The sequence below is a fragment of the Phoxinus phoxinus genome (genome assembly GCF_949152265.1).
Source record: "Phoxinus phoxinus genome assembly, chromosome: 8".
Classification (NCBI taxonomy): Eukaryota; Metazoa; Chordata; class Actinopteri; order Cypriniformes; family Leuciscidae; genus Phoxinus; species Phoxinus phoxinus.
Window position 1 is genome coordinate 19,735,183 of NC_136883.1, and position 27,333 is coordinate 19,762,515.

The 27,333-nt window shown below is 36.2% G+C and overlaps 1 protein-coding gene across 1 annotated transcript; it reads left to right on the forward strand.

Annotated features, from left to right (window-relative positions):
- Nucleotides 1-1,694: 1,694 nt before the first annotated feature.
- On the forward strand, nucleotides 1,695-26,016 carry rab27a (RAB27A, member RAS oncogene family). The gene is made up of 6 exons (XM_079620467.1): nucleotides 1,695-2,007; nucleotides 13,127-13,299; nucleotides 17,490-17,575; nucleotides 17,706-17,809; nucleotides 18,346-18,469; nucleotides 24,609-26,016. Exons 2-6 carry the CDS (start codon nucleotides 13,147-13,149, stop codon nucleotides 24,808-24,810), a joined length of 669 nt encoding a protein of 222 aa, XP_079476593.1. The 5' UTR covers nucleotides 1,695-2,007; nucleotides 13,127-13,146; the 3' UTR covers nucleotides 24,811-26,016.
- Nucleotides 26,017-27,333: the final 1,317 nt, after the last annotated feature.

The following is a 27,333-nucleotide window of genomic DNA, read 5'->3' on the forward strand; positions in this document are numbered from 1 at the left end:
CTGTAATGTACAGATTGTGCAATTATACATCATTAATGCATACGCAAAATACTATAAACAGCAGCTATAAAACAGACGATCTGATAAACAATATAGTGACTACTGAATTTCCTTTTTTTCTTTTCAGGAGTGGGATGTTTTGTGTCTCTAATGGGTTGTGTTCCTTCATAACATAAGATCATGTTTGGAAGACGGATTCCCTTTAATCAGATAGCAGTTGCTACTCTGGCTGGAGTGATGGGAGGTGTGTATATATACAGGCCTATATTTGAGGCACCCAGAAAACCTCCAACTGCACCAGATCAAGACCTCAAACCAGACTCGGAGGAGGTGCAGAGAGCGGAAACTACCCAACAAGAAGTACAAGAAGCAAATTCATCTGTAACCAAAGACTGATGTTGATCAAGAGTTTGTGTGAGAATGTTAAATGCTTGTTATTTTCATATACTTTGTAAATGACCACTAAAATGTTCTAAATAAAAGGCCTTATTGTCACTGCAAATAAGCAACAAAAAAATCTACACCATTCTGTTAATTTATGGATGCACTGTCTGTATACTGTATTGACAGTACATTTGTTTAGATGAATTACTTTTTTTCCATTTACAATAAAACTAGCAAAGTACCAAATACAATAGTGTAGTAATATATAATTAGGCTTAAAGCGATAGTTTACCCAAAAATAAATATTCTGTCATATACTTTTACATTTACATTTGTTTACAGGGGCAGTTCACATTAATAAACTTTTAATAATTAATAAATTAATAAACATAGATGTAAATGTTTCCAAATTAGCCAAAAGGGCTATTTTCCATCTATAGACCCTTGACAGAATGTTTAAGAGTCACCCTAAAAACAAAGCATCTTATATGAATACACACACAAGGGGGAAAAAAAATATTCACATTATTAAATAAAAAAATACATGATTTTCCACAGGGGAATCATGGTAAAATACAGATTTTTTTTTTGTCTAAACATAAACTGGGTTACATAAGAGGTAAGAAAAATGTACTCACTCACAATTTGTTCCAAACATGTATGAATTTCTTTGTTTTGTGGAACATAAAAGAGATTTTGAAGAATGTTGTGTGGCACCTCTGACTTCCATAGGGTTTTTTTTTCTTCATACTGGAGTCAATGGTGCCCCAACTGTTTGGTTGCCGACATTCTTCAAAATATCTTACTTTGTGCTCAGCAGAAGAAAGAAATTCATACATGTTTGGACCAACTCAGTCTCAGACTCTATTGTACAGTTGAGAGCATACGCTTGCATCCTGGCAGAATTTGCAAAATGTTCATTTAAAAAATAAAGATGATTTTTATTTATAAAATAATGATAACAAAATGAACAAATAAAGAGGAATCTTCTATTACAAAATGTGTAAACATTCATTGATGGCAAACATTCATTGACCACCAGATGTCGCTACATACACACTTACGGCTCTGAAAGAGTACCTCTCCTTTTGCACTAATTTGTGAGTATTTTAAACATTATTTAAACTAGTTAAATCAATTTAAGGCTCAGAAAGTGTTTGCTGTGTTTTTACCAGAATTAGTGGCGCAAACGAAACGAACCCATCCTATTATGGCGAAGGCTTGGCTTATGAATATTTAGAACGCAAGTGACGTTCGTCCGATAGTACTTCATGATTGGCTGATTTTATGGTAGAGGCTGGGCTCATAATAATAATAATGACTTTATTTGATGGGGTGGTCGCTCAAGGCTCCAGGAAGGTCTCTAAGCAACGTCAGCCCTTACCTAATTAATAATTATGAGCTAAACGGATTGGCGCTGCTGCACGGGAAGTATTGCGTCACTGAACGGCCGCGTACACACGCACTGGTGCTTCATGTAGGTGTGGGAGCAACTTTTGGAAACAAAGTGTCCATCGCTTCAAAAGTATCACACGTTTTGTACTTGTTCTCCGTTGGTTTAATATTTTCGAAAGAGCTTTTTAAAATCCAACGAGATCAACAGGCGTTCGGGTCACTGTCCTGGTAAGTAGCCTACATGTATTAGTTTTTAACTCTTCAAAGGATGATAATAACAGTTTGATAATGTTTTGTCAACACACGTTTATTTTAAAGCCTTACAATTTGGCCTTTTGATAATGTATTTTTTTATGGACTAAACAGAGTAATATAATGATGATTACACTTATAAACATCTTACATATGGTATGTCCTGGGATTAGTTGCGTTAGTCATAATAATGAGTGTAGTGATAGACAGCTGCCGTTCATGGGTTTGAGTTATCTGTACACACATGTGGCTCTATCCTGGATCAGATGCAGTCATCTCAAACACACATGATGCATATGATTATGACCTAAAATTATAATCTGGTCAGAGAGGAACAATTGTCCTGGGAATTTACCTGCCTCACTTGGGGAAATACACTGCTTCACTCCCATATCAGGTTACCAGTCAGGAATGTTTGGTTTAGGGATCATTTTTCATTTGGAATGATCGATTTTCCTTTTTTCCTTGCTTAACTTTGGAAATACTCTTAAGTAACTGTAAGACATGTTTGTGACTCAGAATTGATCTATTCTGTGTGGATTGATTTACCATGATCACAGTGGTATTCTGAACTTGACACCCTTTATTTGTAACACAGAGTAAAAGTTGAAGTTTGAGACTTCAAGGAATATTTCACCCTCCAAAATGAACATTTCTCACCCTGATGTCATTCCAAATCTGCTATTTTCTTTCTTCCTTTTTTTTTTCGTGCAAAATTTCCAGTTTTTAGTTTAATGTTAGGCTATGTAGTAAAAGTTAATGGTAAGTTCAATAATGTTTGGTCATCACCACCAGACATAGCCTATTGAAGAACCAATTACTTTGATTTCACTTACATAAGACTTGAGATATCTTAATGCACTATATTTGAATGTTTGCAATTTTGAGAAATACAGCAGAAGTTTTCAATAAAAATTTAATATATACTTAAATATCAGTCAGTTCCACACACAAATCTCTCATATAACTTACAAAAACTTGGAATACAGTACACAAGTCGTATGGACTACTGTATTTTTAGAGCTTGACCGCCCCGTTCAGTTTTATCGCATGTTGTCAGAATATTCTGCTAAACATTTTTGTTTTGTGTAGCATGGAAAAACATTTGGAATGTGGAACATGAAAGTGAGATTTCTGGTTAATGTATTCCTTTAAGTATCTCAAAAGAGCAATCTATCCTCCCACGAAGCTCAAATCATTTAAACTGGCTTATCGGTTTTCCCTCTGTTTTTTCCCTCCTTTTCCCTTTTCTAGAGAAAGCAAATGAAATGAACATTGGCTTGTGTGTATGCGTGTGTGTTTTTAAGCGGGGTCTTGGCAGGGCTGGGAATTGAGGGTCACATGACAGGATGCCAAGAGCACATGAGCACCAGCTGATGGTTATTAGATAAGCCTGATGTTAAAACTTACGGTTCACAAAACACCAAACCAGAGCCTTTATATAAGGCATGGCAAAAATCACTCGGGACACTTCTATCCAATAGCAAAATTGATACATTTCCTTATTTAGTTAATGAAGATGTTTTCAGCCAATTGGACACATATTAAAGCCTGTAATGTCATTTCAGATAGCTCTATTGGTATTAGTACGATCATCACTATTGCTTGTCTAAGTATTAGAGTTGAGCTTGCGTGCGTGTCGTCCTGCAGCACTTGTGTTTCAGACATGAATGATTTCTCAAATCATGTGTGTTGTTGAGGAGAGTGTACTGCTTTTACTTCACTAAGTGATCCGATTCACCATTTTCACCCACTGGACTATAAAACAGGTGAAAAAACCCCACAGACACACTTTGAAGGAGGGACCCGAGCCATATGGTGCATTTAAGTCCTCCTGGGAAGGTTGTGTTTACAAATTGGGAAGTAGAAATTATGACATGAGTTTTCAAATAACTGTGGTCGGAGCAAGTTGGTGGCGGTTAACGTTAACTAACATTAACGTTAAAGATAATAAATACTCATTATTAGTTAGTCAACAATACAAGGCCCATTAAATAATATTAACAGATACGCCTTTTGATTTGAATATTGTATTTAATAAATGCTTAAATTAATATTTAACTAAGATGAATAAATGCTTTAGAAGTACTTTTCATTGTTAGTTCATGTTAACTAATGCCTTCAACTTGGAAACTTCAGAAGTTTCCTCGTAATTCCGACTTTGTGGTGTTGTCCGTGTGCTTTAGACTTGTAAATACGATATTTCTTACATGACTTCAACGCAGACCAGAAGGTCACAAACACCTTTTTCTTGCCAGACAGAAAGAAACCTTCCAGAACATCATATAGATTTAACTTCAAATAGTTCACAAGATTCATCTTCTAAAACTGAAAGGTTATAGTTAAAATGGGTTGTAGTTGTTTTGTAATTTCTACCAGGCCAAAGAAAATGCCGCCTTGTTATATTTCTGGCGTCAGGTCAAAGGTTATGAGCTTCTGTAGGTCTGCATGGTTATTTTGTCTTTCACACATACAGCTTGAAAAGAGGGAAGTGGACAAAAAAAAAGCCAACTTGTCAGAGCTTGACTGTCGGTGAAGAAACTCTGGTGTGAAATGCAGAAGAGTTTTCTGTTCCTGGATCGGCGGCTCTCTCCGCTAGCGCTGGCGTGCCGCCCAGAGTGGTACTCTGCTGGGAATGTTTGATAAAAGCCTCCGTCTCTGTTTCTCCTGTTCTTTATCCTGGCTTTCATCAGGGCTGTTTTGGTTGGACGGGAAGCACAACTCAAACTCAGGCATTTAGCTGAGCTGTTGCACAAGGCCAGATTGTTTAAGCACTTGTGTTGTGTAGATGTGTCTAACTGAAATGAAAGCGTCTGTCGGTCTTCAGAAGTTACTGTAGTGTCAAGTGAACTTCACAAACGTGTCAGATGATGCAGCCGAACACTCACCATTTGTGTCTAGAACTGATTCTAGAGGGTACATGAGTATATAGCACATAAAGATAAGGTTGTTTTTGCAAATCGGTGCACTTTCCAGACAGTGAAAACTTTTTCTAACCATCTAATTTGTCAGTTTTTCTGTAACCTACAGTATGTAAAAACACTGTTACAGATTTGAGTATGATCCTTCTAAGAGTCTTAAAGTTGAGCAGATTTGTCCCTAATAGTGATTCTGTGCTTGTTTACAAGCACTGTGGAACTAAGAAGATCATGTAGAATCAAGTGACTAACCCTATCCATCAGCTTCCAATGTTAACAGTAGTGATTATTAAACCGTAGTACTCATTAAAACATGGTCTCATTTTTGTGTAAATCATTTGTAAAACCATTCTTAACATTTTTTTATTTTTTTATGTTGGTTGGTACAAAATAAATGTAGACCTTCTCCTTGCAAAATGGTGCATAAAACATCTGAACGCTTTGTTCTTTTAGGCAAAAATAATTTCACTGCATTTTGATAACACCGTTTTTTTGTTTTTTTTTGCAAGATCGTTTGCCCTTATATGTAATCTTAAAGGGGTGGTTTACTGCTTTTTTTTCTTTGCACGATTGTGTTTATGGGGTGCAATATAACATGTGTTCGTCTTTTTTTAATTTTTTTAAGTCTTATTTTTCATAAATCTCACCTTTATTGTAAAACGCTTTCTCCTCTGTCATTTGAACGACCGGTTGACTTCCTGATTCTATGAAACCACTCCCTCAGAAACAGGCATGGGCTCAGATTGGTTAGTTGGGCCGGTGTGTTGTAATTGGCTAAACTGCATAGTGCACGTTGTCCAGAAACTTCACGACCATCACCTTTACGGGCGAAAGTTGCATGTGCTCCGGTCAAATGTAAATAATGGTGTCAATACGCCATTATCAGTTTGAGCCAGAATCAGACCCAGAAAGCGGCAATGAAGAGAGTCAAGCAGAACCTCCCCAAACACGGCTCTTACAAAACGTTTCTGAATGGTAAATTTTTTTTTTTTTAATTATTATTATTCTATTCTACTATTATTATATAATAATTTCGATACGCTGTTACTTGAAAATGCCACTGCTGCTTGTTAGCGTCTGAGATATGGTTTTCTCCTGATTAAACATTTAATATAGGCTAACTGAATAAATGACTGAGTAATACCGCAGCTGAAGTTTGCTTTTGCGATTACATATCATTTTTTTTTACTTTATACACGTTTGTCTTATACACACAAAATAGCATCGAACTAACTGGCTACTATAAACAAACAGAGTTGGCATTGGTTTACGTTCTTGATCAAATCGAAAAATTACGCCATATAGTATACATGGAAAATACATTTACAAAATTAGTACATAATTACAAATTCAGGTTCAAAATGTTTGTACGCGTTTTTCATAGACACACGAAATAGCATAACCAAGTGGCTATAACGCCAGCGCTGGCATTTGTTTACGTCCTTGATAAAACTAAAACATTACGTCTGAAATTATACATGCAAACATTTAAAATGATTAAGTCAACAACTGCTGCCTCTGGTTTTAAAGTTGGAACTGCTTCATGTTTTAGTAACAGTTTCTTGTTTAATCCGGCATTGAATTCGTGGAGATTCTGGAAGCTGTCTTCCGTAAAATACGCAGCACAGAGAGCTAAATTACGATTGTAATTTTCAGGAACATAATCAAACAGAAATTTTAGCCATTGTTGATGAACTACAGTGTCCGTAGGAAGCCGAACACAGAAGACCTGACAGCTGGGGGAAAATAACACACTTTCGACGCCATGGCTACAGCTCTCCACTATAACTCTTGCTCTTCGACAAAGCCGCAGAAATATGGCCATGCCCCTTTTTTTGCATATTTTGGAGGGAGGGTTGATGTAAATGTATGGGTTAGTTACGTATAAAACCCGGGAAGTATCTCGCTGTAGTCCCATTCGAGTCGTTTTTGTAGGCATTAAACTTCCTGATTTTTAAAAGACGATATCTCTGCTTACGTTGAACTTTCAGCGCAGCAACTTTGCAGATACTGTTCAACAGCAACATTACACACTATTTAAAATGAAAAAAGTGAAATCGCAATCAACCATCCCTTTAAACTCATAAGCCCATAGGTTAAACAGAGGTGCTTTAGGAAGCGGTTTTAACTTGAACTCTGATGAACCCCCAGAGAATAGCCTACTAGTGCTTGTTGTGATAAGTTTGGATGGGTGCTTATAATTTTTTTTTCTTGTTCTGTTTTTTTTTTTGGTCGCTGAGTTTACAAAAGTTTAGGGTTGTTAAAAATGTCTTCTAAAGTTTCTGAAAATAAGTCTCTATTGCTCACCAGGGCTGCATTTATTTGATAAAAAATGGTAAAAGCAGTAATATGATGAAATATTAAAGTAACTCTTTTCTATAATAATATTGTCTAAAATGTAATTTAATCCTGTGATGCACAGCTGAATTTTCAGCATCATTACTCCAGTCTTCTTTAGTGTCACACGATCCTTCAAAAATGATTATAATATGCTGATTTGCTAAATCATCATATTAGAATGATTTCATGATTCTTGAATGATTTCATAAATTAAGGCTATGTTTACATGGAAACGATCTGAAGAGAAAACGAAAAAGTGGCGTTGCGTTATCACTTTTTAGTCTGCGTTTAGACGAGCGCTATGAGGTGGAAATCTGCGTGCATATGGTGACGCAAAAGTGTGTGAAATTCGATGTAATATGCACTCCAGGCGGCTAGGTGGCAACGTGAGGCACTGAAAGTGAAAGAGCCGCTGACACTGTTTTTCATGTTTAATACGGTTAAAGCTCATACTTGCCAGTTTATTAGGTACTGTACACCTTGCTAGTACTGGGTTGGACCCTCTTTTGCATTTAGAATAGCCTTAATTATTCGTGTCATAGATTCAACAAGGTGCTGGAAAGATTCCCCAGAGATTTTGGTCCATATTGACCTGATAACATTGCACAGTTGCTGCAGATTTGTCGGCTGCTTATCCATGAAGAGAATCTCCTTTTCCACCACATCCACAGGTGCTTGGATTGAGATCTGGTGACTGTGGGGGCTATTTGAGTATTGTCATGTTCAAGAAACCAAACCCGTTCGAGATGATTTGAGTTTGTGACATGGCATGTTATATATAGACAATAGATCTTATTCAGTGCAGCGCCATGACGGGTATGAAAGCAAGGCTATGAGAGATAGATTTACCGTGTTTTCAATAGCATTTTCTAAAAAAAAAAAAAAAAACTCCATAAACAGATCCTAGATCACTTATAATTTTTCACAGCTCTTTTTTTATTTTTTGTCTCCTGAAATTTCCTGAAAATATTTTTTTATAGTCTTTCGTTAGCAGAGCAATCCAAAAACCCACTGAAGAGATGTATGTCTCACAACCTCGCTGTCATTTCTGTCAAAAATCAAAGATGGTGCTGCTGTGAATGAGGTCTATGGGGCCTGAATTTAGCCACTGGATTGCGGGTATTGCACATAATTTTACACATTTGTGCAGATTTCATGACTATAAAGGGGGTATTCCTGAAAACATGCACTATAGCATACGAAATGCCTAAATTAATGCACACATATAATCAGAGCAAATCAGTTAAAAACCTTTCTGGGACGACACATTTCTCAAACAGTGTGAGTGATTCAGCAGTAGGCTATTCCACATTGCACGTTGCACGCTGCGATTTAAGACTTTCGTTTCAGGACAGTTGACCGAATTGTCACTTGCCCAGCCAGTCGGGCCAGTGTTGCATCGTCACTAAAGTTGTTTTTTTGTAATTTAAAGTTGTCATTTATTTGTTAAATTATTAACAAATAACTTTTGTTAAATTATTATTATTTGTTTATTTGGGTATTCCCCCATATTTATTGAAATGAAATTCAGGCAATGATTAGGGCTGTAATGTACATGTATTCATCCAGAACCGTATGGTACGGATGTCACAGTTCGGGACATGCAGTCACACTATGAATACAGTCAGTCACAGGCGATCCAGATGGAACTCCAATCCAGAAGGTGCATGTGCAGTAATGCAATACTGTTTGCATACCTTTCTACCAGTAAAAAGCACAGAAGAAGATGATGAGATGATCAATGTTTACATCTCTCAACCAGTGTTTTAACTGTGGAAAGATATCAATAAAAAAGCTTGAGAATAATATCTCACATAACATTTATCTCAGGCATTTAGTGTTGACAGCTGGTTAGTTCGCTAGAGAAATTAACTTTAGAGAGAAGCGTTTCGTATGCACTATATTAGCCTATTCATTACTTAACCTGTTAATAATGTCTTGATTAAATGAATTGGAGTTGGAAATTAACTTTATAATTAGATTTAGAAGTTAATGCAAAACCTGCTTTATACAATTTACATGTATTTTTGATTTGAGTGTTGATTAATATATCTACAAGTAAATAGCAACTGAATATAATCATTTGGGCTCTTGTTAATTGTAACCTTTAATATTATAGTAATGTGCAAGAATGGGTTCCTTATAGTTTACAGCATTATCTAACATATATTTGTTTATCCTTAAGAAAATGTTAATTATAATTGAATGCATTTAAACAAATTTAGTTTAAAAAAAAGAAGCAATTTTATGTTTAGTTTTCTCCCCCCCTTCTCTACCGAAATGTGACTTCAAAACCGAGGTACGTACCGAACCGTCATGTTTTGTACCTTTACACTTCTAATATACAGTTGTAATCGAAATTATTCAACTTCCATTCCAAATCAGGTTTATTGGCAAAATGTACAGACTTTAAGCTGTTTGCAATGAACAAATCAAACAAAAGTAATTGAAATAGCTCAACACAACAAATGTTCAAGTGATTTCCCCAAATCCAACTGAAAATGGAAGTTTTAATGACTTCTGCGGTCTCTAAATGATTCAATCCCCTGAATAGAATCCCCCCCAACAGCAAAAATCTGCAAAACTGTTGTGGTCTCAAGCACACCTGATGTAACTAATCAAGGGCTTCATTAGTTGCTCCAGGTGTGCTTGAGCTAGAACACATGAAATACCTGAACAGGGGTGCGTTTTCCAAAAGCATCGTTAGCCAACATCCGTCGTTATCAGCATAGTTCAACGAGTCGGTGTTTCCCGAAATTATAGTTCTAACTATCATTTGCAAAGTTGTGTGGTTGGAACGACAGATCTCAACTTGTGGTAATTTAGAAGCATACAGTAGTTTCTTGTTTGCGTGACATGTGGACTCAATTAATCCTTATCTTGAGCCAAACAAGCAAGCTAACATTTAGAATACATAAAAATGTAATTTACGTCTTTTAGTTTGTCAAGAGATTTAAAGCACCTTTTTTTGAAGTGTGTATGTTCTTTAGTACGTAAGAACGAGCCTATGATTGAATCTGCAAAAATAACTAAGAAAAATGAGAAATGTCCGTAATTTATAGCAAAACATCTGGCATTAATTCGATCTCAAACAGAAGTAGTTTTTACTCCACCACTTGCGTGACATCATTGACCACGTGGTTGAACAACCAATTTGCAACAATATGGTTTTGGGAAACAGTCGTGACTAGCTAGTTGATTTCTTCAACAATGCATCATACTATGGTAGTAAAGTAGCGAGTTACGTCGTTGTATGGGAAACGCACCCCTGGCGAGGTTTATTGAGTGTCACGTTTGACTGCACGTTAGAAATAAGTCCAAAATAATGGTCCAAAAAGTTAGCAAGTCTAAGAAACACCTGCACAATTCTCTGATCAGTCAGAAAGATGAACCCAAGAAAAGTCTTCTGTGGTCTCGCTGGATGGATCCGATTGCTTGGGTCAGCCCCAGACGTTAAGCAGCTTATGGTCAGGATGCCTGCCTCGTGAAATAATGTGGTCATTTGTTCAAGTTTTTATGTTCTTTCTGCAGTCATATGATCCGCTTTAATGCAGTCTGAAGAACCCCCATTGAACATTCCCACAGCTACAGCTGAGCCATTCTCTGGATGCTTTTCTCTCCTCAGTTCTGTTTGCGGACATGACAAGACAAGATGCGCATCAGGACATTGGGAAATCATAGGGCTGTTGAAACAGGAACAGGTTTTACGCACTCAATTGTGTCTCATTTTGTCCTTAGGTCGCATTTGTCGACCTACATCATAAAGAACAGAGCAGTAACTATTATAAAATTGGCTGTTATTCCTTTAGTGAGGCGTAAATTGTTGTAATTTTTTCATGACTTGTTTGGAATGTAGTGGTTAGTTCACTGAAATGAAGCAGCCTCAATGATGTATGCGGCCAGCAAAGGGACCTGACAAAGAGGACGCAGTCTTCAAAATGAGACACAGCTTCATTATTTTAATTTAAGCTTACACATGACATCATCTCACAAAGGAAGAATGTTCATTGATCTTGTGAGAAAATATATTGATGTGCTGTAAAATCTTATTGTCATTTTCAAAGCTTTTTGTTTTTTTTTGCAAAATGTTGAGGTTATATGAAACTCAAAGTAAATGAAGTGAGTGACCAGATCACAATTCTGCAGTTTATGTCGACTTCTTCACATTATGAGAGCATATGATGAGACTTAACAAGCTCACAGAAGGTCTTGTGATTCCAATGTCACATTAAACCTACATTGCCAAGCATTGAAATATTTTACTGTCAGATAAAAATAGACCATGACAATTGTGAAGACTAAAGTGACGGATAATGATTGTCTCTAGTGTTAAATACCACCATGGGTTATGAAACACAATGATGTCTCTGTATTGTAGTTCTAAGGCACTCGATTAACAGTGAAAAGAAACTTGAGTTGACAAATGTGAGTGGATATAAAAGCTGTTGTGTAGATGCATTCAAGTGTGAGAAGGTGCTTTTTCAAAGTGTTTCCTCATTTAATCTCCAGGATTTCAGCATTTATGGACTCCTGACCAATAACAAATAAAACAGGTTTAAGAAGCATATTCACTATTCTAAAACAGATATGCACACTTGTCTCAAATTCTTTTTTTAGTTTACTGTTACTAAATCAACACCATTGCATCAATAAAAAAACGCTCGCTTTTTAACGAATTGCTTGAAAAAGAATGTACTTTGTCGACTAATGGTTTCATTTGGGGTTCGCTGAATTCAGCAATAATTTGGCAGTAATGCAATAAGTATCAGCTGTGTGCAAACAAAGTAACCCTCATTTGGTTTTCAATCACAGAAAATGGGTAGAATTCAACAATTTGAACATTGAGCTGTATTGAGATCCCCAATCTATGGGACTGAACTATCTATGGCCTTGAAAAGGAAGATTTCAGAAACAAAGTTTATTAATAACTATAATCTAGAAGGATATTAAGATATATTGAATACTTTTAGGGTTACAGTACTTGCATGCAAACTTTGGAAAAATAATGTTATGGTATGTTCTATGCAATTGTGTTGATAGAAAAACACTTAGATATTTCTCTTTAAAAGAAAAAAAAAAGTATTAGCTGTATAGAAAGTGACCCACATTTGGTTTTTGACCACTGAAAATGTGTATAATTTACCTATTTACTTGTGGAGCCACATTGAGATCACCATATCTCTGGGACTGAACCATCGAGGGCCTTTAAAAGGAAGATACCTAAAGGAAAGTTTGTTAAGAACCAGAATCTAAAAGAATATTTATATATCTTTAATACTTTGAGTTCCAGGCATGCAAACATGGAATGACCCCTAACCATAACCAAGGCTGCATTTATCTGATCAACAATACAGTAAAAACAGTTATGTTCTGAAATATTATTTGCAATTTAAAATGACTGTTGTCTACTGTAATATATTTTGAAATTTAACTTATTCCTGTGATGCAAAGCTGAATTTTCAGCATCATTAGTCTTTAGTGTCACATGATCTTTCGGAAATCATTATAATATGCTGATTTGCTGCTCAATAAACATGTCTTATTATTATGAATGTTGAAAAGAGTTGTTGCTTCATATTTTTGGGGAAACTGTGGTGCATTTTTTTTTCAAGATTCTTTGAATAGGAAGTTCAAAAGAACAGCATTTTTTTTTTTTTTTTTATAGAAACTTTTGTAACATTAGAAATGTCTTACTGTCACTTTTAATAAATGTAATGCTCCTTGCTGAATAAAAGTATTAATTTATTTCGAAACAAACCTTACTGACCCCAAACCTTTCAATGGCATTGTATATCAATGATACTACAATAACACTGCTCTGTGTTTGTCCATCGCAGGTCCTCACTCAGCTCTCAGTATGTCCGATGGGGACTATGATTACCTCATCAAGTTCCTCGCACTGGGGGACTCTGGGGTGGGAAAGACCAGCTTCCTATACCAGTACACAGACAGCAAATTCAACTCCAAATTCATCACCACAGTGGGAATAGACTTCAGAGAAAAACGTGTGGTGAGTATTTTTATTACTGGAACTCATAGTTGTATTGATGTTTCTTATACTCCCTTTGATGTGTATATTCATGCATTGCTACCGTATTTATATGTTGACATTTTAACTTATTTAGCTTTGAGTATTCGGCTATGTGGTATATGCAAATTAGATGCCTTTATCAGGTCTCATTGGTTTAGATGTTTCCTGATTTGTAATGGAGGTATAGTGGAGTCCCGGCCGGGGTTAACTGGACTGTGAAATCCCATCGTCCTGTTCAGCTCTGCACAGCACATGGAATCTTGCCCGGAGGTTAAAAACAGCAATTCATGTGTAAATCGCAGCCTCAGGTGCAGGCAGATATACACTGGTTCGTCTGAACACGGTCATGAATACTAGATGCAGAAAAAACACATACAAAACACTGCACGCCTGCGAAAGCAAACAGACTTTCTCGGAGTAATTATGCTTTTCCTGAATGCATTACGATGCCCAAGGCTGCTTAATCTGTTGGGAACACGCTACGACAAGAGGCAGTCCACATAATTCACATGATACACAACTTAAAATATGTCAGATAGATGGATGGATGGATGGGTAGATACATAGTATACAGGATACAATAATATGCACATTATTAATATTTATTATGTTATATAATATGTGCAATCAACTGATTGTTGTAGGAAAATGAACTCCACTGCAAGTGGTTTATTCTCTTAAAGGGCTTTATTTTATGATAATGACTAAACTATATTATCCCAATCCCATCTATTACATGCCTCTCCAAAATTGCCTAAACTATCTTTAAAGAGACCTTTCTACTGACTCTGAAAAACACCAGGAGAAAGATGCCCAGGGTCCCTGAGGGTTGTGTGAACATGATAGTACTGCTGCAGGAGATGGAGACAGAGCTATAAACTGCAATGTTTGTAATGTGAGACAGTGCTACAGGAAAACACATACTGACTTCTACTGTTGATATTGACCACACTTTCATCAGGGACTCTTTATTATTTCAATTATTTTCGTCAGATGTCTGTAAATTAGTTCAGTTTACGTCTCAGTTGTTGGATCTTTTTTTGTTCATACAATGTTTGTTGTGACTATCACGTCATGTCTTTCACCAGGAATTCCACTGTTAAACATGATTGATTAAATAATTGTATTTTTCAAAATATTATTTTAAATCTATAGAATATTTAAAATATTATTTTAAAGCAGTGCTTAAGATTACATGAATTTGAATTAATAAATTATAGCATTTATTTTAATTAATTATCGAGAGAGAGAATGAGATGAGAGATTCGTACCTGCGTCTGGTCAGCGCCTGCCTTTCCATTAAAGGAACACGGCGACTTTTTGGGACTTGAGCTTATTCCCCGTATCCCCCAGAGTTAGATAAGTCCATACATACCCTTTTCATCTCCGTGAGTGCCGTAACTCTGTCTGACGCCCCCACCACTAGCCTAGCTTAGCACAAAGACTGGAGGTAAACGGCTCCAGCTAGCATACTGCTCCCAATAAGTGACAAAATAACGCCAACATTTTCCTATTTACATGTTGTGATTTGAATTGTCACAGCGTGTACAAATAACAAGGTCACATGAGAGACAGCCATCTTCTAACCGTATACATCCTGGAAACTATATTCTCAGAAGGCGAAGCACTGCTACTTCTGCGGAGAAGCCCCTTGGTGAGGAGCAAAGAGTTTGCTCAGTGTTGCTCTAATCACTCCGCCCAAGTAGCAGTTGCTTCGCCTTCTGAGAACATACAGTGCTATGCTTAAGTTTAGACACCCATGCTAAAGTTGACTAAAAAGAGGAATAAAAAATCATCTTTTGGAAATTGAACTTAATGCCTTAATTAAAAAAAATAGGAAAAATCCAACCTTTAAGGACACCAATTTTCTTTGTGAATGAATAATGTATCGTAAATAAATAAATGTTCTTCCTTTAAATACATGGTGCATAAGTTTGGACACCCCTATGTTAAATTCCCATAGAGGCAGGCAGATTTTTATTTTTAAAGGCCAGTTACTTCATGGATCCAGGATACTCTGCATCCTGATAAAGTTCCCTTGGCCTTTGGAATTAAAATATCCACACATCATCACATACCCTTCACCATACCTAGAGATTGGCATGGAGTACTTTCCATAAGATCATCTCTCAATGCAAATCAAACCAGCTGTTAGGCTAACTGAAATAAAACCATGCCGATCTCTAGGTATGGTGAAGGGTGTGTGATGATGTGGGGCTATTTTAATTCCAGAGGCCAAGGGAACTTTATCAGGATGCAGAGTATCCTGGATCCATGAAGTAACTGGCCTTTAAAAATAAAAATCTGCCTGCCTCTATGGGAATTTAACATAGGGGTGTCCAAACTTATGCACCCTGTATTTTAAGGAAGAACATTTATTTATTTACGATACATTATTCATTCACAAAGAAAATTGGTGTCCTTAAAGGTTGGATTTTTCCTATTTTTTTTAAATTAAGGCATTAAGTTCAATTTCCAAAAGATGATTTTTTATTCCTCTTTTTAGTCAACTTTAGCATGGGTGTCTAAACTTATGCATAGCACTGTAGTTCCCAGTACTGTATGTATACTGTTAGAAGATGGCTGTGTTGATGGCATTATTTTGTCACTTATTGGGAGCAGTATGCTAGCTGGAGCGGTTCACCTCCAGTCTTTGTGCTAAGCTAGGCTAGCGGTGGGTGCGTCAGACAGAGTTACGGCACGCACGGAGATGAAAAGGGTATGTATGGTATGGACTTAGCTAACTCTGGGGGATACTGTGAAATAATAAGCTAAAGTCCCAAAAAGTCGCCGTGTTCCTTTAACAACGATGCGGATGCTGTGAGTTTAATTACTTCAGTATAGCGTTGTAACCCCTTGTTGCTAAGATAATGTAGCGATTTAGTGTAGCAAAACTATTTTATTAATAAAAGTCGTTGATGAGTTTATGTGCGCAGCGCGATCTCCACTTTATGTGCGAATGACGTATGTGTGTGCTTCAACGGTGATTGAACTGACTTGGAACTACCTGTGCATTAAACGGTTTTATTACACACCTGCCAGCCAATCAGAATCGAGTATTCAGACAGACCATGGTATAAATATATATATATTTATTTAATTTTATTTATTCAAAATATTATTTTGAAAAGCTTCAACAAAAGCATATACCATTGATTAAAGGGATAGTTCACCAAAAAAGGAACATTTTGTCATTACTTATTACTTGTTTTTTTCTTCTTCTGCTGAACACAAAATAAGATATTTTGAGGAATGTTGGTAACCAGACAGTTGACGGTAGCCATTGACTTCCATAGTATTTTTTTCCTACAATGGAAGTCAATGGCTACTGTCTGTCAACTGTCTGGTTACCAACATTCTTCGCTACTTCAAAATATCTTCTTTTGTGTTCAGCAGAAGAAGAAAAAAACAAGTAACAAGTAATGACAAAATGTTCCTTTTTTGGTGAACTATCCCTTTAATCAATGGTATAAAAACATGATGACAAAGTTTTCAATTGTGGGTGAACTATCCCTTTAACAACCTCATAGCTTACAGTAGGTCTGTCTTTAATGGTTTATAAGTTATTGTGAAAAATCAGTTTCTCTTTGAAAAAATTTATGGGATTTTTACATGCAGACTCAACCATCCCATTGTGAAAAGAACTGACTGAACATTTGCTTTGAGAAAACTGAATCGGGATGGCTGGTATAGATACGGAAATGTGAATTCAGTTGAGCAGATTGTGCGTGTGTTTTAGGAGAAAGATCCCACCTTCAAACGGCATAATAGGCAGGGATGGGATCCCTCCTTAAGAACAAACACTTGAGAACTTGAGACATCAAACAAATGCTAATCGTTTAGGGCCACACGATCAAGAGTCATACTACTAATGAGACACTTCCAGCAATGAATCATCAAGTGTGCATTTCGTGGTTGTGTTTGACTAAGTCAAAAGTAAATTCAAGTTTCCTGGAACTGCATACCAGTGTACTAAAAACAAAACACACGGCAACCACATAGTAACACCCTGGCAACCACCACAACAACTGTAGCAATGTGGTAGCACATTTTGCATCAGGCAAACCTCACATTTTCTGCAGAGAATATAGTTTATTTGTCGAAGTGGCAATATAGCCGATATTTAAGCATTATGCAGTAATATAGTCTCTTACTGATCTCTAAATAAGGTGTACAAATCCAACGGTCCTGATGGCACAGCCGGGAGAGGTCAGAGGATCCACATTCAGCTGTGGGATACAGCCGGACAGGAGAGGTGAGATGCAGATATGTACTTGTGCTAACATGCACACACTCAATGCAAGAAATTGTCAAAGAGGTTTTATTTAACGTTATGGTCGGTTTTTCACTGTTGTGTGACCCGTCTACTCTCAACACTCTTGCAGATTTCGGAGTTTGACCACAGCTTTCTTCAGGGATGCCATGGGTTTCCTGTTGCTCTTTGACCTCACGAGCGAGCAGAGCTTCCTTAATGTGCGGAACTGGATGAGTAAGTCCTTCATACCGAGTCCAGACTCACTGAAACGAACACATGAGACTCATACATATACACACCGTAGACCTTATTTTGTTTTAATCTTATTTTCTTCATATATTGGTTATTTAACTAATTATTTGCATCAAATTTACAAATTATCCTCCCAAAAATTTTATTTTTATCCAGCAGCTTAGAATGGTTGTAAGAATTGTAGCAGCTTATAATCTAATTGTAAGAATAATAAATGGTATTTAAAATAACAATTTAATAGAATTTGATGAACTGTATTAACTAGCAGCTTAGAGTGGTTGCATATTTTCTTATAATAATAAAAATAACAAATTGTTTAAATATTTGTATAAATATTTTTGTGTACAATTTTGTAAAAAGTATTTTTAACTAGCAGCTTGTAGTGATTGGCAATAATAATAATAATAATTATTATTATTATTAGATGGGTAACCACTCTAAGCTGCTAGTTATTATTATGATTATAAATAATTGTTCAAATAATAATGACTAATGAACTTCTGTGATGTCTTGTGCAGGTCAGCTGCAGACGCATGCGTACTGCGAGAATCCCGACATTGTCTTGTGTGGAAACAAATCCGACCTGGGGGACCAGCGCGCAGTGAAAGCGGACAATGCACGAGAACTGGCGGAAAAATATGGGTGAGATGCCACATTCATCTGATCCATCAGACCTGAAGAAACTTGCCCTGTATCTGTGTCTGAACGTGATGTCACACATGACCTCGTCTGCTTCGAAAAGCAATCGTTTTTTTATTATAGACTTTAGGACAGAATGCTTTACTACTCGCCTGTGGAATGATCTGTTGATTGAGAGTATTTAGGTTTCGTAGTATTCAGATTCAGTGGTGCCGGATCAAGTTATGAAGCTGGGGGCTCCTGGCAAGTTAGTTACAAGGTCATCACATACTAATTTGAGTGGTGATAAAATGACATGAAATGCTAGGGAAGTTGTACGGGTTTGCCTGATGAAGGAGAATTCCCAGGCGTGCGGTAACGTGACATGGGAAATGATTTGCTGGTGTGTGCGAGTCGTATCTCAACGTAGGTCTTCATACGTGTTCACAGGGTGCGGGCGACTCTAAGGATGTTTGTTTTCAGGGCCGTGTCTGTACCGTGTTTGCCTAAGATGAGGGCAGCTCTCGATAAATGTGTCACTTTAAGATGGCGGTATACCGAAAAGCTAATATTTACTGTGTTAGTGTGAGTAGTCTTCTGTTTAGAAAAGCACTTGCATGCTCGGTAATAGTAATGCTTGGTATAACTTCAGAAGTCTTCTATGGCATCTAAGAATGTTTTGTTCTCAAGAACAGATTTGAGGTATCTGGGAAATCTAAGCTCTTAATTATGTTCAGTACAATTTTTATATAAAGTTACATTTAATCCTTAAGAGTCACTTGTTAAACTTGTCGTTCTTCTGGCATATTTGGATGTATTGACTTCATTGAGGCTGTTATGTCAAAAAAACGTATCTATTCAAAAAAGTGTCCATCCTGTTTTTTCCTTTGGGTTTACGGTAAGGCTAATAACTATTTTGATTACGGTCTAATCTTACTATTATTGCGGCAGTTAATCTACTATTTAGATGAATAATGCAAGAATTTAAATCATCAACTCTTAATGGACAGCTTTTACCTTTTTAGAGTTGGGGTTATAGGCATTTGCTAGATGATAATGAAGACAAGAAGATGAAATCATTTTCATAAGAATGAATTATGCCCACTTATTGTGCTGCTTTTTTATACATACTTTTTGTTTTAGTAGCCGATTCACTAAAGAAATAATGATAGTGGTGAAAACATGGCCTAAAAATTTGTGTGAATGCAATTTGCACAACACATTTCTTCCATCCTGCAGGCAGTGCGGTGTACTACTACTGCAATATACCATGTATAAAAATCCTGTGCTTGTCTACACTGCACATTTAGATATTTACTGAGTTATAATGTCTCACAGTGTTAATTGCGACAGGCTATAGTGGTTATATCATGAGTGTAAATTTGTTAATGTCAATAATGCTGACGCAAACACGCTGCTCATGTGGTCAGTCGTATGATTGTCTACTGTAAATAAATGTCATATGCTTGGAATAATACAAATAAATCCATATTTAATTTCATAATAGGAAAATAATGTTCTGTTTATTATTTAAATCTAATTCTTATGGTTCTTATATACTTGCATTTTATCCCAAAAGGATATAATTTAAAAAAAATATGGAAATTAGCGGAAACAAGTTAATGCAGCCTCTTATTTACTTGAGGTAACAATAAAGCTGCTTGATTTGTATTTTTAATTGTGTATATTAGCCTACATATTTTAAAATTGTATACTATATTGCTGCCACAATAACGGCCCATTTCAAATGTTTACATGCTTTTTTCTCTTTCTCCTTTTTGTTCGCTGAGGTGGAGCTGTGATGAAGTATTGTTCTTGTAAATATTTTCCAGCATTTCAGTAATAGAAGTGTACGTACGTACGGTGCTCGGGAGTGATCAAAAAGGATTTAAACAGTGAATTTTTAAGTGATCTTTTCTTGTAAACTCAGAGATATGGATTCGGACCACAATTAAATCAGCACACGACCTTGGTGTCAGTAGGTAAACAGAAGGTCATTTGGCCGGGGATTTTTACGCGGGTGGTGGGAGAAAAACACTGACATTCTGGATTCGAACGGCAATAAAATCACCCACTATCCCCTGTAAATGTTGAAAATACCTTACAACCCCATGAGAAACAATTACCATCCGAATAGGGCTTTATTCTAAAGACCCTTAACGTATATTATAATACGTTAAGGGTAACGTATTATAATATAATATGTTTGTAAGGGGTCAGTCAGGTCAATTTAGCTCAAAAGGAATTATGAATTAATTTATAGGGAATCTTAAAATAATTATTTATACGGCCGAGCAAATGACTCGTCCAGCGTTCATTTGAACGGGCCGTAGTTATCAGCTCTGCTGCGGATATAAATATCCAAACTAGAGTGAAAACACTTATTAGCAAGGTAACTTAGATCAGCAGTTTAAGACATTCAATTCGTAAGCACATAAGACAAGAACAATTATCTTTAAAATAAAAGCAAGAATTTATCTAACACAATCACACACGCATTCAGACGAGTTGCAGAAAGAAAGAGAGTGAGAAAATAATGAGTTTTAAGAGTGAGATAATGAAATCCCAATTTTCTATATGCACTTAGACATGACCTGAAGGAACCATCAATCAATTGAACCCTTCTATCGTTTCTTAGACGGGTTATTAAATGTATATCAATGCACCAGTTCAGTTAAGAGTCTGGAGGCTACTTGCTTGTCTTTGCGTTCCTTTGGGAATTCCTTTTGTCGGTGTAAAAGGGGGTTTCCCGGTTCGTTGATTGGCTGGCGGTCTCGTGCCTGGATAGATGTCTTGGCCGGCCAATCACGTGGTGTGTTGGCAGATGGATGGAAAGTCTTTGAAGTTGGAAGTGAAAACTTAACTTAGAACCGAGACTCTCAATGAAAAAAAAAAAATGAGACGAGTAGTTAGATGGCTTGACTGAAGCTGTAACCCATGTTCTTCTGATCTTTATTTGGGTTCTTTCGTCTGCTCGTCTATATGGTTACTCCATCCCTGTAAATCTACTCTTCTTCTAAAAACGGTCTTCTTCTCCGAACCTTTGTTGGGGTCCTAAGATTTTAAACTCAAATGTTTGTCCAGCCTCCTGGATGAGTTCTGACCAATTAAACGCTGTCTTTATTTGAGAGGTGGCATTTTCTTCACCACTCATCGTAAATCATGCGTTATCTGTGATCTCATTACTCTCGAGCAGAGTACAGAGGGTACAATTTAGACATGATTCCTAAGAACACGAAACATTTTACACAGATTTCAATCAAGCCATCTTCTGAATTAAAGGAGAACTCCGGCGCAAAATGAACCTTTGGTCTAATTACACATTGTTACCTAGTCAACCGTTATCTGAGATTTGTTTTCATGATTATCGAATGTAAATAGTTTTATCTCTAAAAACAGTTTAGCCTATAACGCTAGTATAACGCTAGTATATTGGGCATAGAGTAATGACAAATAAAAATCGCTTGTTAATACCACTAACAAGGCTCAAAATAGCCCCACACTAACACGGTAGCATAATGAGGGTCCCTACCTTCAAACCGAAGCATTGAGAACTTTGACAGTGTCCAGACTCGAAAAACAGACTCGATCAGTCGATCAATGAAACGCCGATCTAAATGCGCTTGACCATATGAGATTCTACACAGTTCAGCGCATTTAGATCGGCGTTTCGTTGATCGACTGATCGAGTCTGTTTTTCAAAGATGGCTTCTGCTTGTATATGTGAAGTTGACTGTATGTATAAAATATCTTCTTATTAAACTGTCTGGACACTGTCAAAGTTCTCAATGCTTCGGTTTGAAGGTAGGGACCCTCATTATGCTACCGTGTTAGTGTGGGGCTATTTTGAGCCTTGTTAGTGGTATTAACAAGCGATTTTTATTTGTCATTACTCTATGCCCAATATACTAGCGTTATACTAGCGTTATAGGCTAAACTGTTTTTAGAGATAAAACTATTTACATTCTATACTCATGAAAACAAATCTCAGATAACGGTTGACTAGGTAACAATGTGTAATTAGACCAAAGGTTAATTTTGCGCTGGAGTTCTCCTTTAAGAACATATGATCGTACTGATAGGAAACAAGACACACTTTCATTCAAACATCTAATAGTTATAACAATTACATGACTTATATGTGATCTAAGCATAATAGACACACAAATAGAGGTTGTAGGCCCAATATATAATTATGCGGTTGAATGATGTTTGATTACAAGTTTGTCAAGAATTGTTTTGGGATGATTTTATGTATTTTTATATGTAGTCTCAGTCTCTGTGGTTTTGAGAGATCTCAACCCTGGGGTCGTTCAAAGGTCCTCAAGAAAAATTAGGTCTGTTTTAAATCCTTTGTCTTGGGATCAAACAACCTCTGCCGTTCTCTTGGTGGGTCCCGAGCCGTGCCATCTCTGAACCAATCAGTCTTTCCCAAACTATCTAACTTGACAACGTTCTTCCTTTAGTTGGGCTCATCTCTTTGAAGCTTGCATGGCTATAAAGTTCTTACTGGGGTTTTCGTTGGCTATGGTAGACTGGCTGGAGCCTGGGTTTTATGGTTCTGGATTAGTGATTTGAGGTCTGGAGTGTTGAGTTCTGTGTGGAATTATGTTTGAACGAATCACCTGGAAGATTCATTTGTGTTTGGTTCGCCCTAAAATCCTATACTTATAATTTTTTTGAACAAAAAAAGTTACATAGTGTCCCTTTGAATAAATGAGGCAATACATAATTAATCCTTCTCCCAAAACATGTTTTGTCTTACCCTGATTCACTCTGTTAAGCCTATTATAAGCGCTTATTTTTTAGACCAGACGGATGGTTTTCGCGGGAAATTGCATACTAGGGTCACTCGCCTATGCGTGTCCCGTCATATCCATAATTAGAGAAATCCATAATTGCTCCAGCTACTTTGTGTTTATGTTGTGGGAGTGACATAGGTTAGTTGTCCCAATGGGTGAGAAAGGTTTACATGGTTTACAGTGGTCTGCTGTCTGCTGGCAAAAAGAGAACGCGACAGAGCTCGTAATAAAACAAGAATGCGTTTTCAGGTATGCGAGAACTGAGGGATTTGAAATGTTGTACAGGCGAGTAAAGTATTTTATTGAACAGATAAATTGTCATATGTAGCTCTCTAACAGAGTTTATTTTAAAGCATTATCGATTGTGAGGGTCATTTTGTTATGGTTGTTGTAGCACTGTGCTGGAATTTCGGAAGTACTGTGTATTAATGGGTTTGGCTACAGTCATCTCCTCAGCTAGTCAACTTTATATCATATCCAAATAATTATATCTTTTAAGCCTCCAGTTCACATTAAGCTGGGACCATTAAATTAATTTTTAAATATATTCCTATAGAAAATGTTTTCTAAAAGAAGTTATTTTAAATTATAAGAACATTTCACAATATTACTGTTTTCATTGTATTTTTGATCAAATAAATGCAGCCGGGTAAGCAAAAGAGACTTCTATCAAAAGCATTTAAAAAAAATTGTGTTATACGATAATATTTAAAACAATATATAAAATGTATTCTATCATGTTTATATTAATATTATTTTTAACTAGTAGCTCAGAGTGGATGCCCATCTAATAATAATACTAATAATGTTTGGAAAAAGAAAAATCCACAATCCTACAATGCATTTAAAACAAAACTATCTAAGTCTATTCCGTTATAGACCTTCACCAAGGACAATTGCTATTCTTGTACATTTAGATTTTTTTTTTTTAAACTATATCTTTATCATTATAGTTAGAGTCCACAACTATAACGATGATGGCACATTGGAAAACATGGTTCTGAAAGTGATTTCAGCAATATCATTTCTGTTTATGACCGATAATAACATTGACAGCCAATAAGAATCCACCCTGCCTTAAAAACCCCAAGCATTTAAAGTGGCAAACTATAAAACTAGTATGTGCTTATAATAAATTAAGTTATCATGTGGATGCTAATATAGTCATAGTTAGTTATTTTTATAGTATCGTATGTGTAGCCCATTGAATGAACTATATATATCAATGAAAGCAACTACTGAAAAATGACTGTTTTATCCATTATCTATTTTTATGCTTTGAGAACTATATCAGTAGCTTAGCAACATCCTAGTTCCAAACTCCGTTGGAATCCATTTCATTTTCCCATTTCTTCTTGCAGTGTCCCGTACTTTGAGACAAGCGCTGCGAACGGTGAAAACGTGAGCCATGCTGTTGAGGTTCTGCTGGATTTGATCATGAAGCGCATGGAGAGATGTGTGGACAAATCCTGGATACCTGACGGAACGGTTCGCACCAACGGTCACAGCACCAGCGACCTGGCAGAGCCGCGGGACACAGACCACAGCAAGTGTGCCTGCTAATGTAATGATCCTCCCTGTGGGCCTCTGCTTCCAGATGCAGCAATGGCTCTCTGATCTTTCTCATCAGTAATAGTAGTATACATTCCAGTTTAATTCAGTGGGTGTAGAGGAGAAGAGAGCCTGCCCTGCATTAAACCAGGGGTCGCCATCCTCACTTAGCTTTTCTCAGAATGGACTAAAGCCACCTACATTATCAAGCTTTCGGCTGGTTACCAGTCTCCACGTTTTGAGAGCACTTTACACCAAATCCTTCACTCAGAACCCTTAATACATCAGACTAGATGTGCATCAAGGGCTTGATTTCTCTCACTGTGTGTGTTTCACTGTTATTGCACATTTACTGTTAAAACAGTTGTTAGAAAATGAGGTATGTGTTGATTTCGAAATGAAAACCTCACCTCACAAAATTATATAAATACATTTTAAAAATATACTTAAAATGATTGTCAATATTATCTCACCCCGTCATCTGAAACCCATTTAACTTTAAAAAACAATCAAATAAGAGAAATAAGAAAAATATTATATGAACTTAAAACGATGAGTGTGAATAAATTGTGACAATTGTCATTTATTGGTAAACCGTTCCTTTAATAACTTGTTCTGGTTGTCCCCCTCTAGTGGACGGATGGTGAATCCCACGTCCTTCAAATTTGTAGAACACTTTTAAATGTGTTACTATGTTATCTCTAGTCTTGTAGATGTGTCAGACAAATAGAATAATTATTTAGATGTTATCATATTCATATTTAGATTAGTGTTTGATTTATGTTGTATATTTGTTTTGACATTCACCAGGTGTTGGTTGTCTTTTTTTTTTATTATCATTTCTGGACTGGTTCGCTTTACTGCCACTTACTTTAATCATGGGATTTGATTTGGAATGTTTAGATCAAATATCCACATCTATACTGTAAATTATGGTTAAAGTTCATACTTTATTTCTCAAAAAGGGGTTGCAAAGTGCCAGTAGATTCTGCTAATCTCATCTCTTCAGTCCCTCAATTTCACAAAAGTAAAACAAAGGAATTCTGAGTGAATTTGTTTTTAATCTTCTGTGGACATTTTGGTTTAGTTAACAGAATAAATTCCAAAGTGCTTTATTTTACTGTAGTGCCTGTAATACTGCATCATTGCCAAACACTGTCTTTTGTGCCAAATACTGAAACTCTATTTGAGAAAATAAATATATTTTATTTATTATTATGATGTTGTCATATGCACCTTTTGAAATGCATTACTTCTCAGCTGACTCGTGTTGAAATAGCGATAATCTACATGCTTGACTGATGAAATCTGAAATTGTTTTGTTTTGCGCTTTTACTTAAGACATTGGTTGCCTCACAAAGAGTTTCTGTTTTTAGTTTGCCAATGCGCTTACAATCTTTATCCAACTGCTTCCTCCATCAAAGAAAACTGGAAGTACTTGGAAAGAAGTAGAATAAATGAACAGAATGTGTTTTCCCCTTTTTGCTTATTACAATATCTATTCTCTGTTTACTTACTTAATAATAATAATAATGATGATGTATATAGCACCTTCTGAACTGATACATGTAAATAAAGAATATTAATCTTGTTACTGATGATGGTAATGATGAACTAATAACAGCCTTGGAATGTGATGGATAAGGCACATTTAAACACTTTTACAGATTATTTGGGTCGGTTTCCATTTTTGCAATCAATATTTAAGCGATTATAAATGGGGTATAAAAATATCCTGAGAATAGAATTCGGTTCTGAAGCGGGTTTATCATATGAGCCGCAATCCTGACGGAAACATTCCAATCAGAAAGCGCACCGAGAGAACACAGCCAATCCAAAGCTGCTTCCAACATCACAACCAATCAGAATGCTGTGATTGCAATCACTTTGATCAGCTAACAACTAAAGGGTGAGTTCAGAGCCATCCAGATTTTTTTTTAACAAACTTAAGATACAAAACAGACTTTCATACAAAAAACAAGTATAGTTCAAAAGTTAACAAGAAAAATATAAAGAAGCCTTTATTATTAAGAATATTTATCTATTGAAAATCATTTGCCAAAGAAAAGAAAAGTGGGTTCACAAAAAAAGAAAAGCATATTATGAAAGAATATTAAACATGGTACAAATTCTAGACGTTTTATAGCTTTTTTATTTGCAGAGGTTGAAATTGCATTTAAGTACAATTTCAATTCTTGTTTGAAGATGGCAAAGCGGGGTTTACTTTTTGTATATTTACATTTATGGATATAAAACTTTCCAATAAATAAAAGGAGGTTAATACAAAAACCTACTTTGATTAGATTATTGTCATTAATGTAAAACCGAAAAAGAATGTGTCTATAAGATAAGGAAAATTCACAAAACACTTTTTGGACAATCAAGGCATTAACATTATTCCAGAAAGACTGAGCAAAAGGACACTTCGAGATTGTTTTTCCTCAGACAGCAAAATCGTTGCCAAAATCAGGTGGTGCGTTCACTTTGTTCTTCTAAATTTCTGATCACCATTATTTGAATTATGTCATTTTTTAT

What these genes read in the sequence shown, in the direction of transcription:
- rab27a (XM_079620467.1), top strand. Translation starts at nt 13,147, where the DNA reads ATGTCCGATGGGGACTATGATTACCTCATCAAGTTCCTCGCACTGGGG. An exon ending in ACTTCAGAGAAAAACGTGTG is followed by an intron (nt 13,300 to 17,489) that starts GTGAGTATTTTT and finishes TCTCTAAATAAG; the next exon opens with GTGTACAAATCCAACGGTCC. An exon ending in GATACAGCCGGACAGGAGAG is followed by an intron (nt 17,576 to 17,705) that starts GTGAGATGCAGA and finishes ACACTCTTGCAG; the next exon opens with ATTTCGGAGTTTGACCACAG.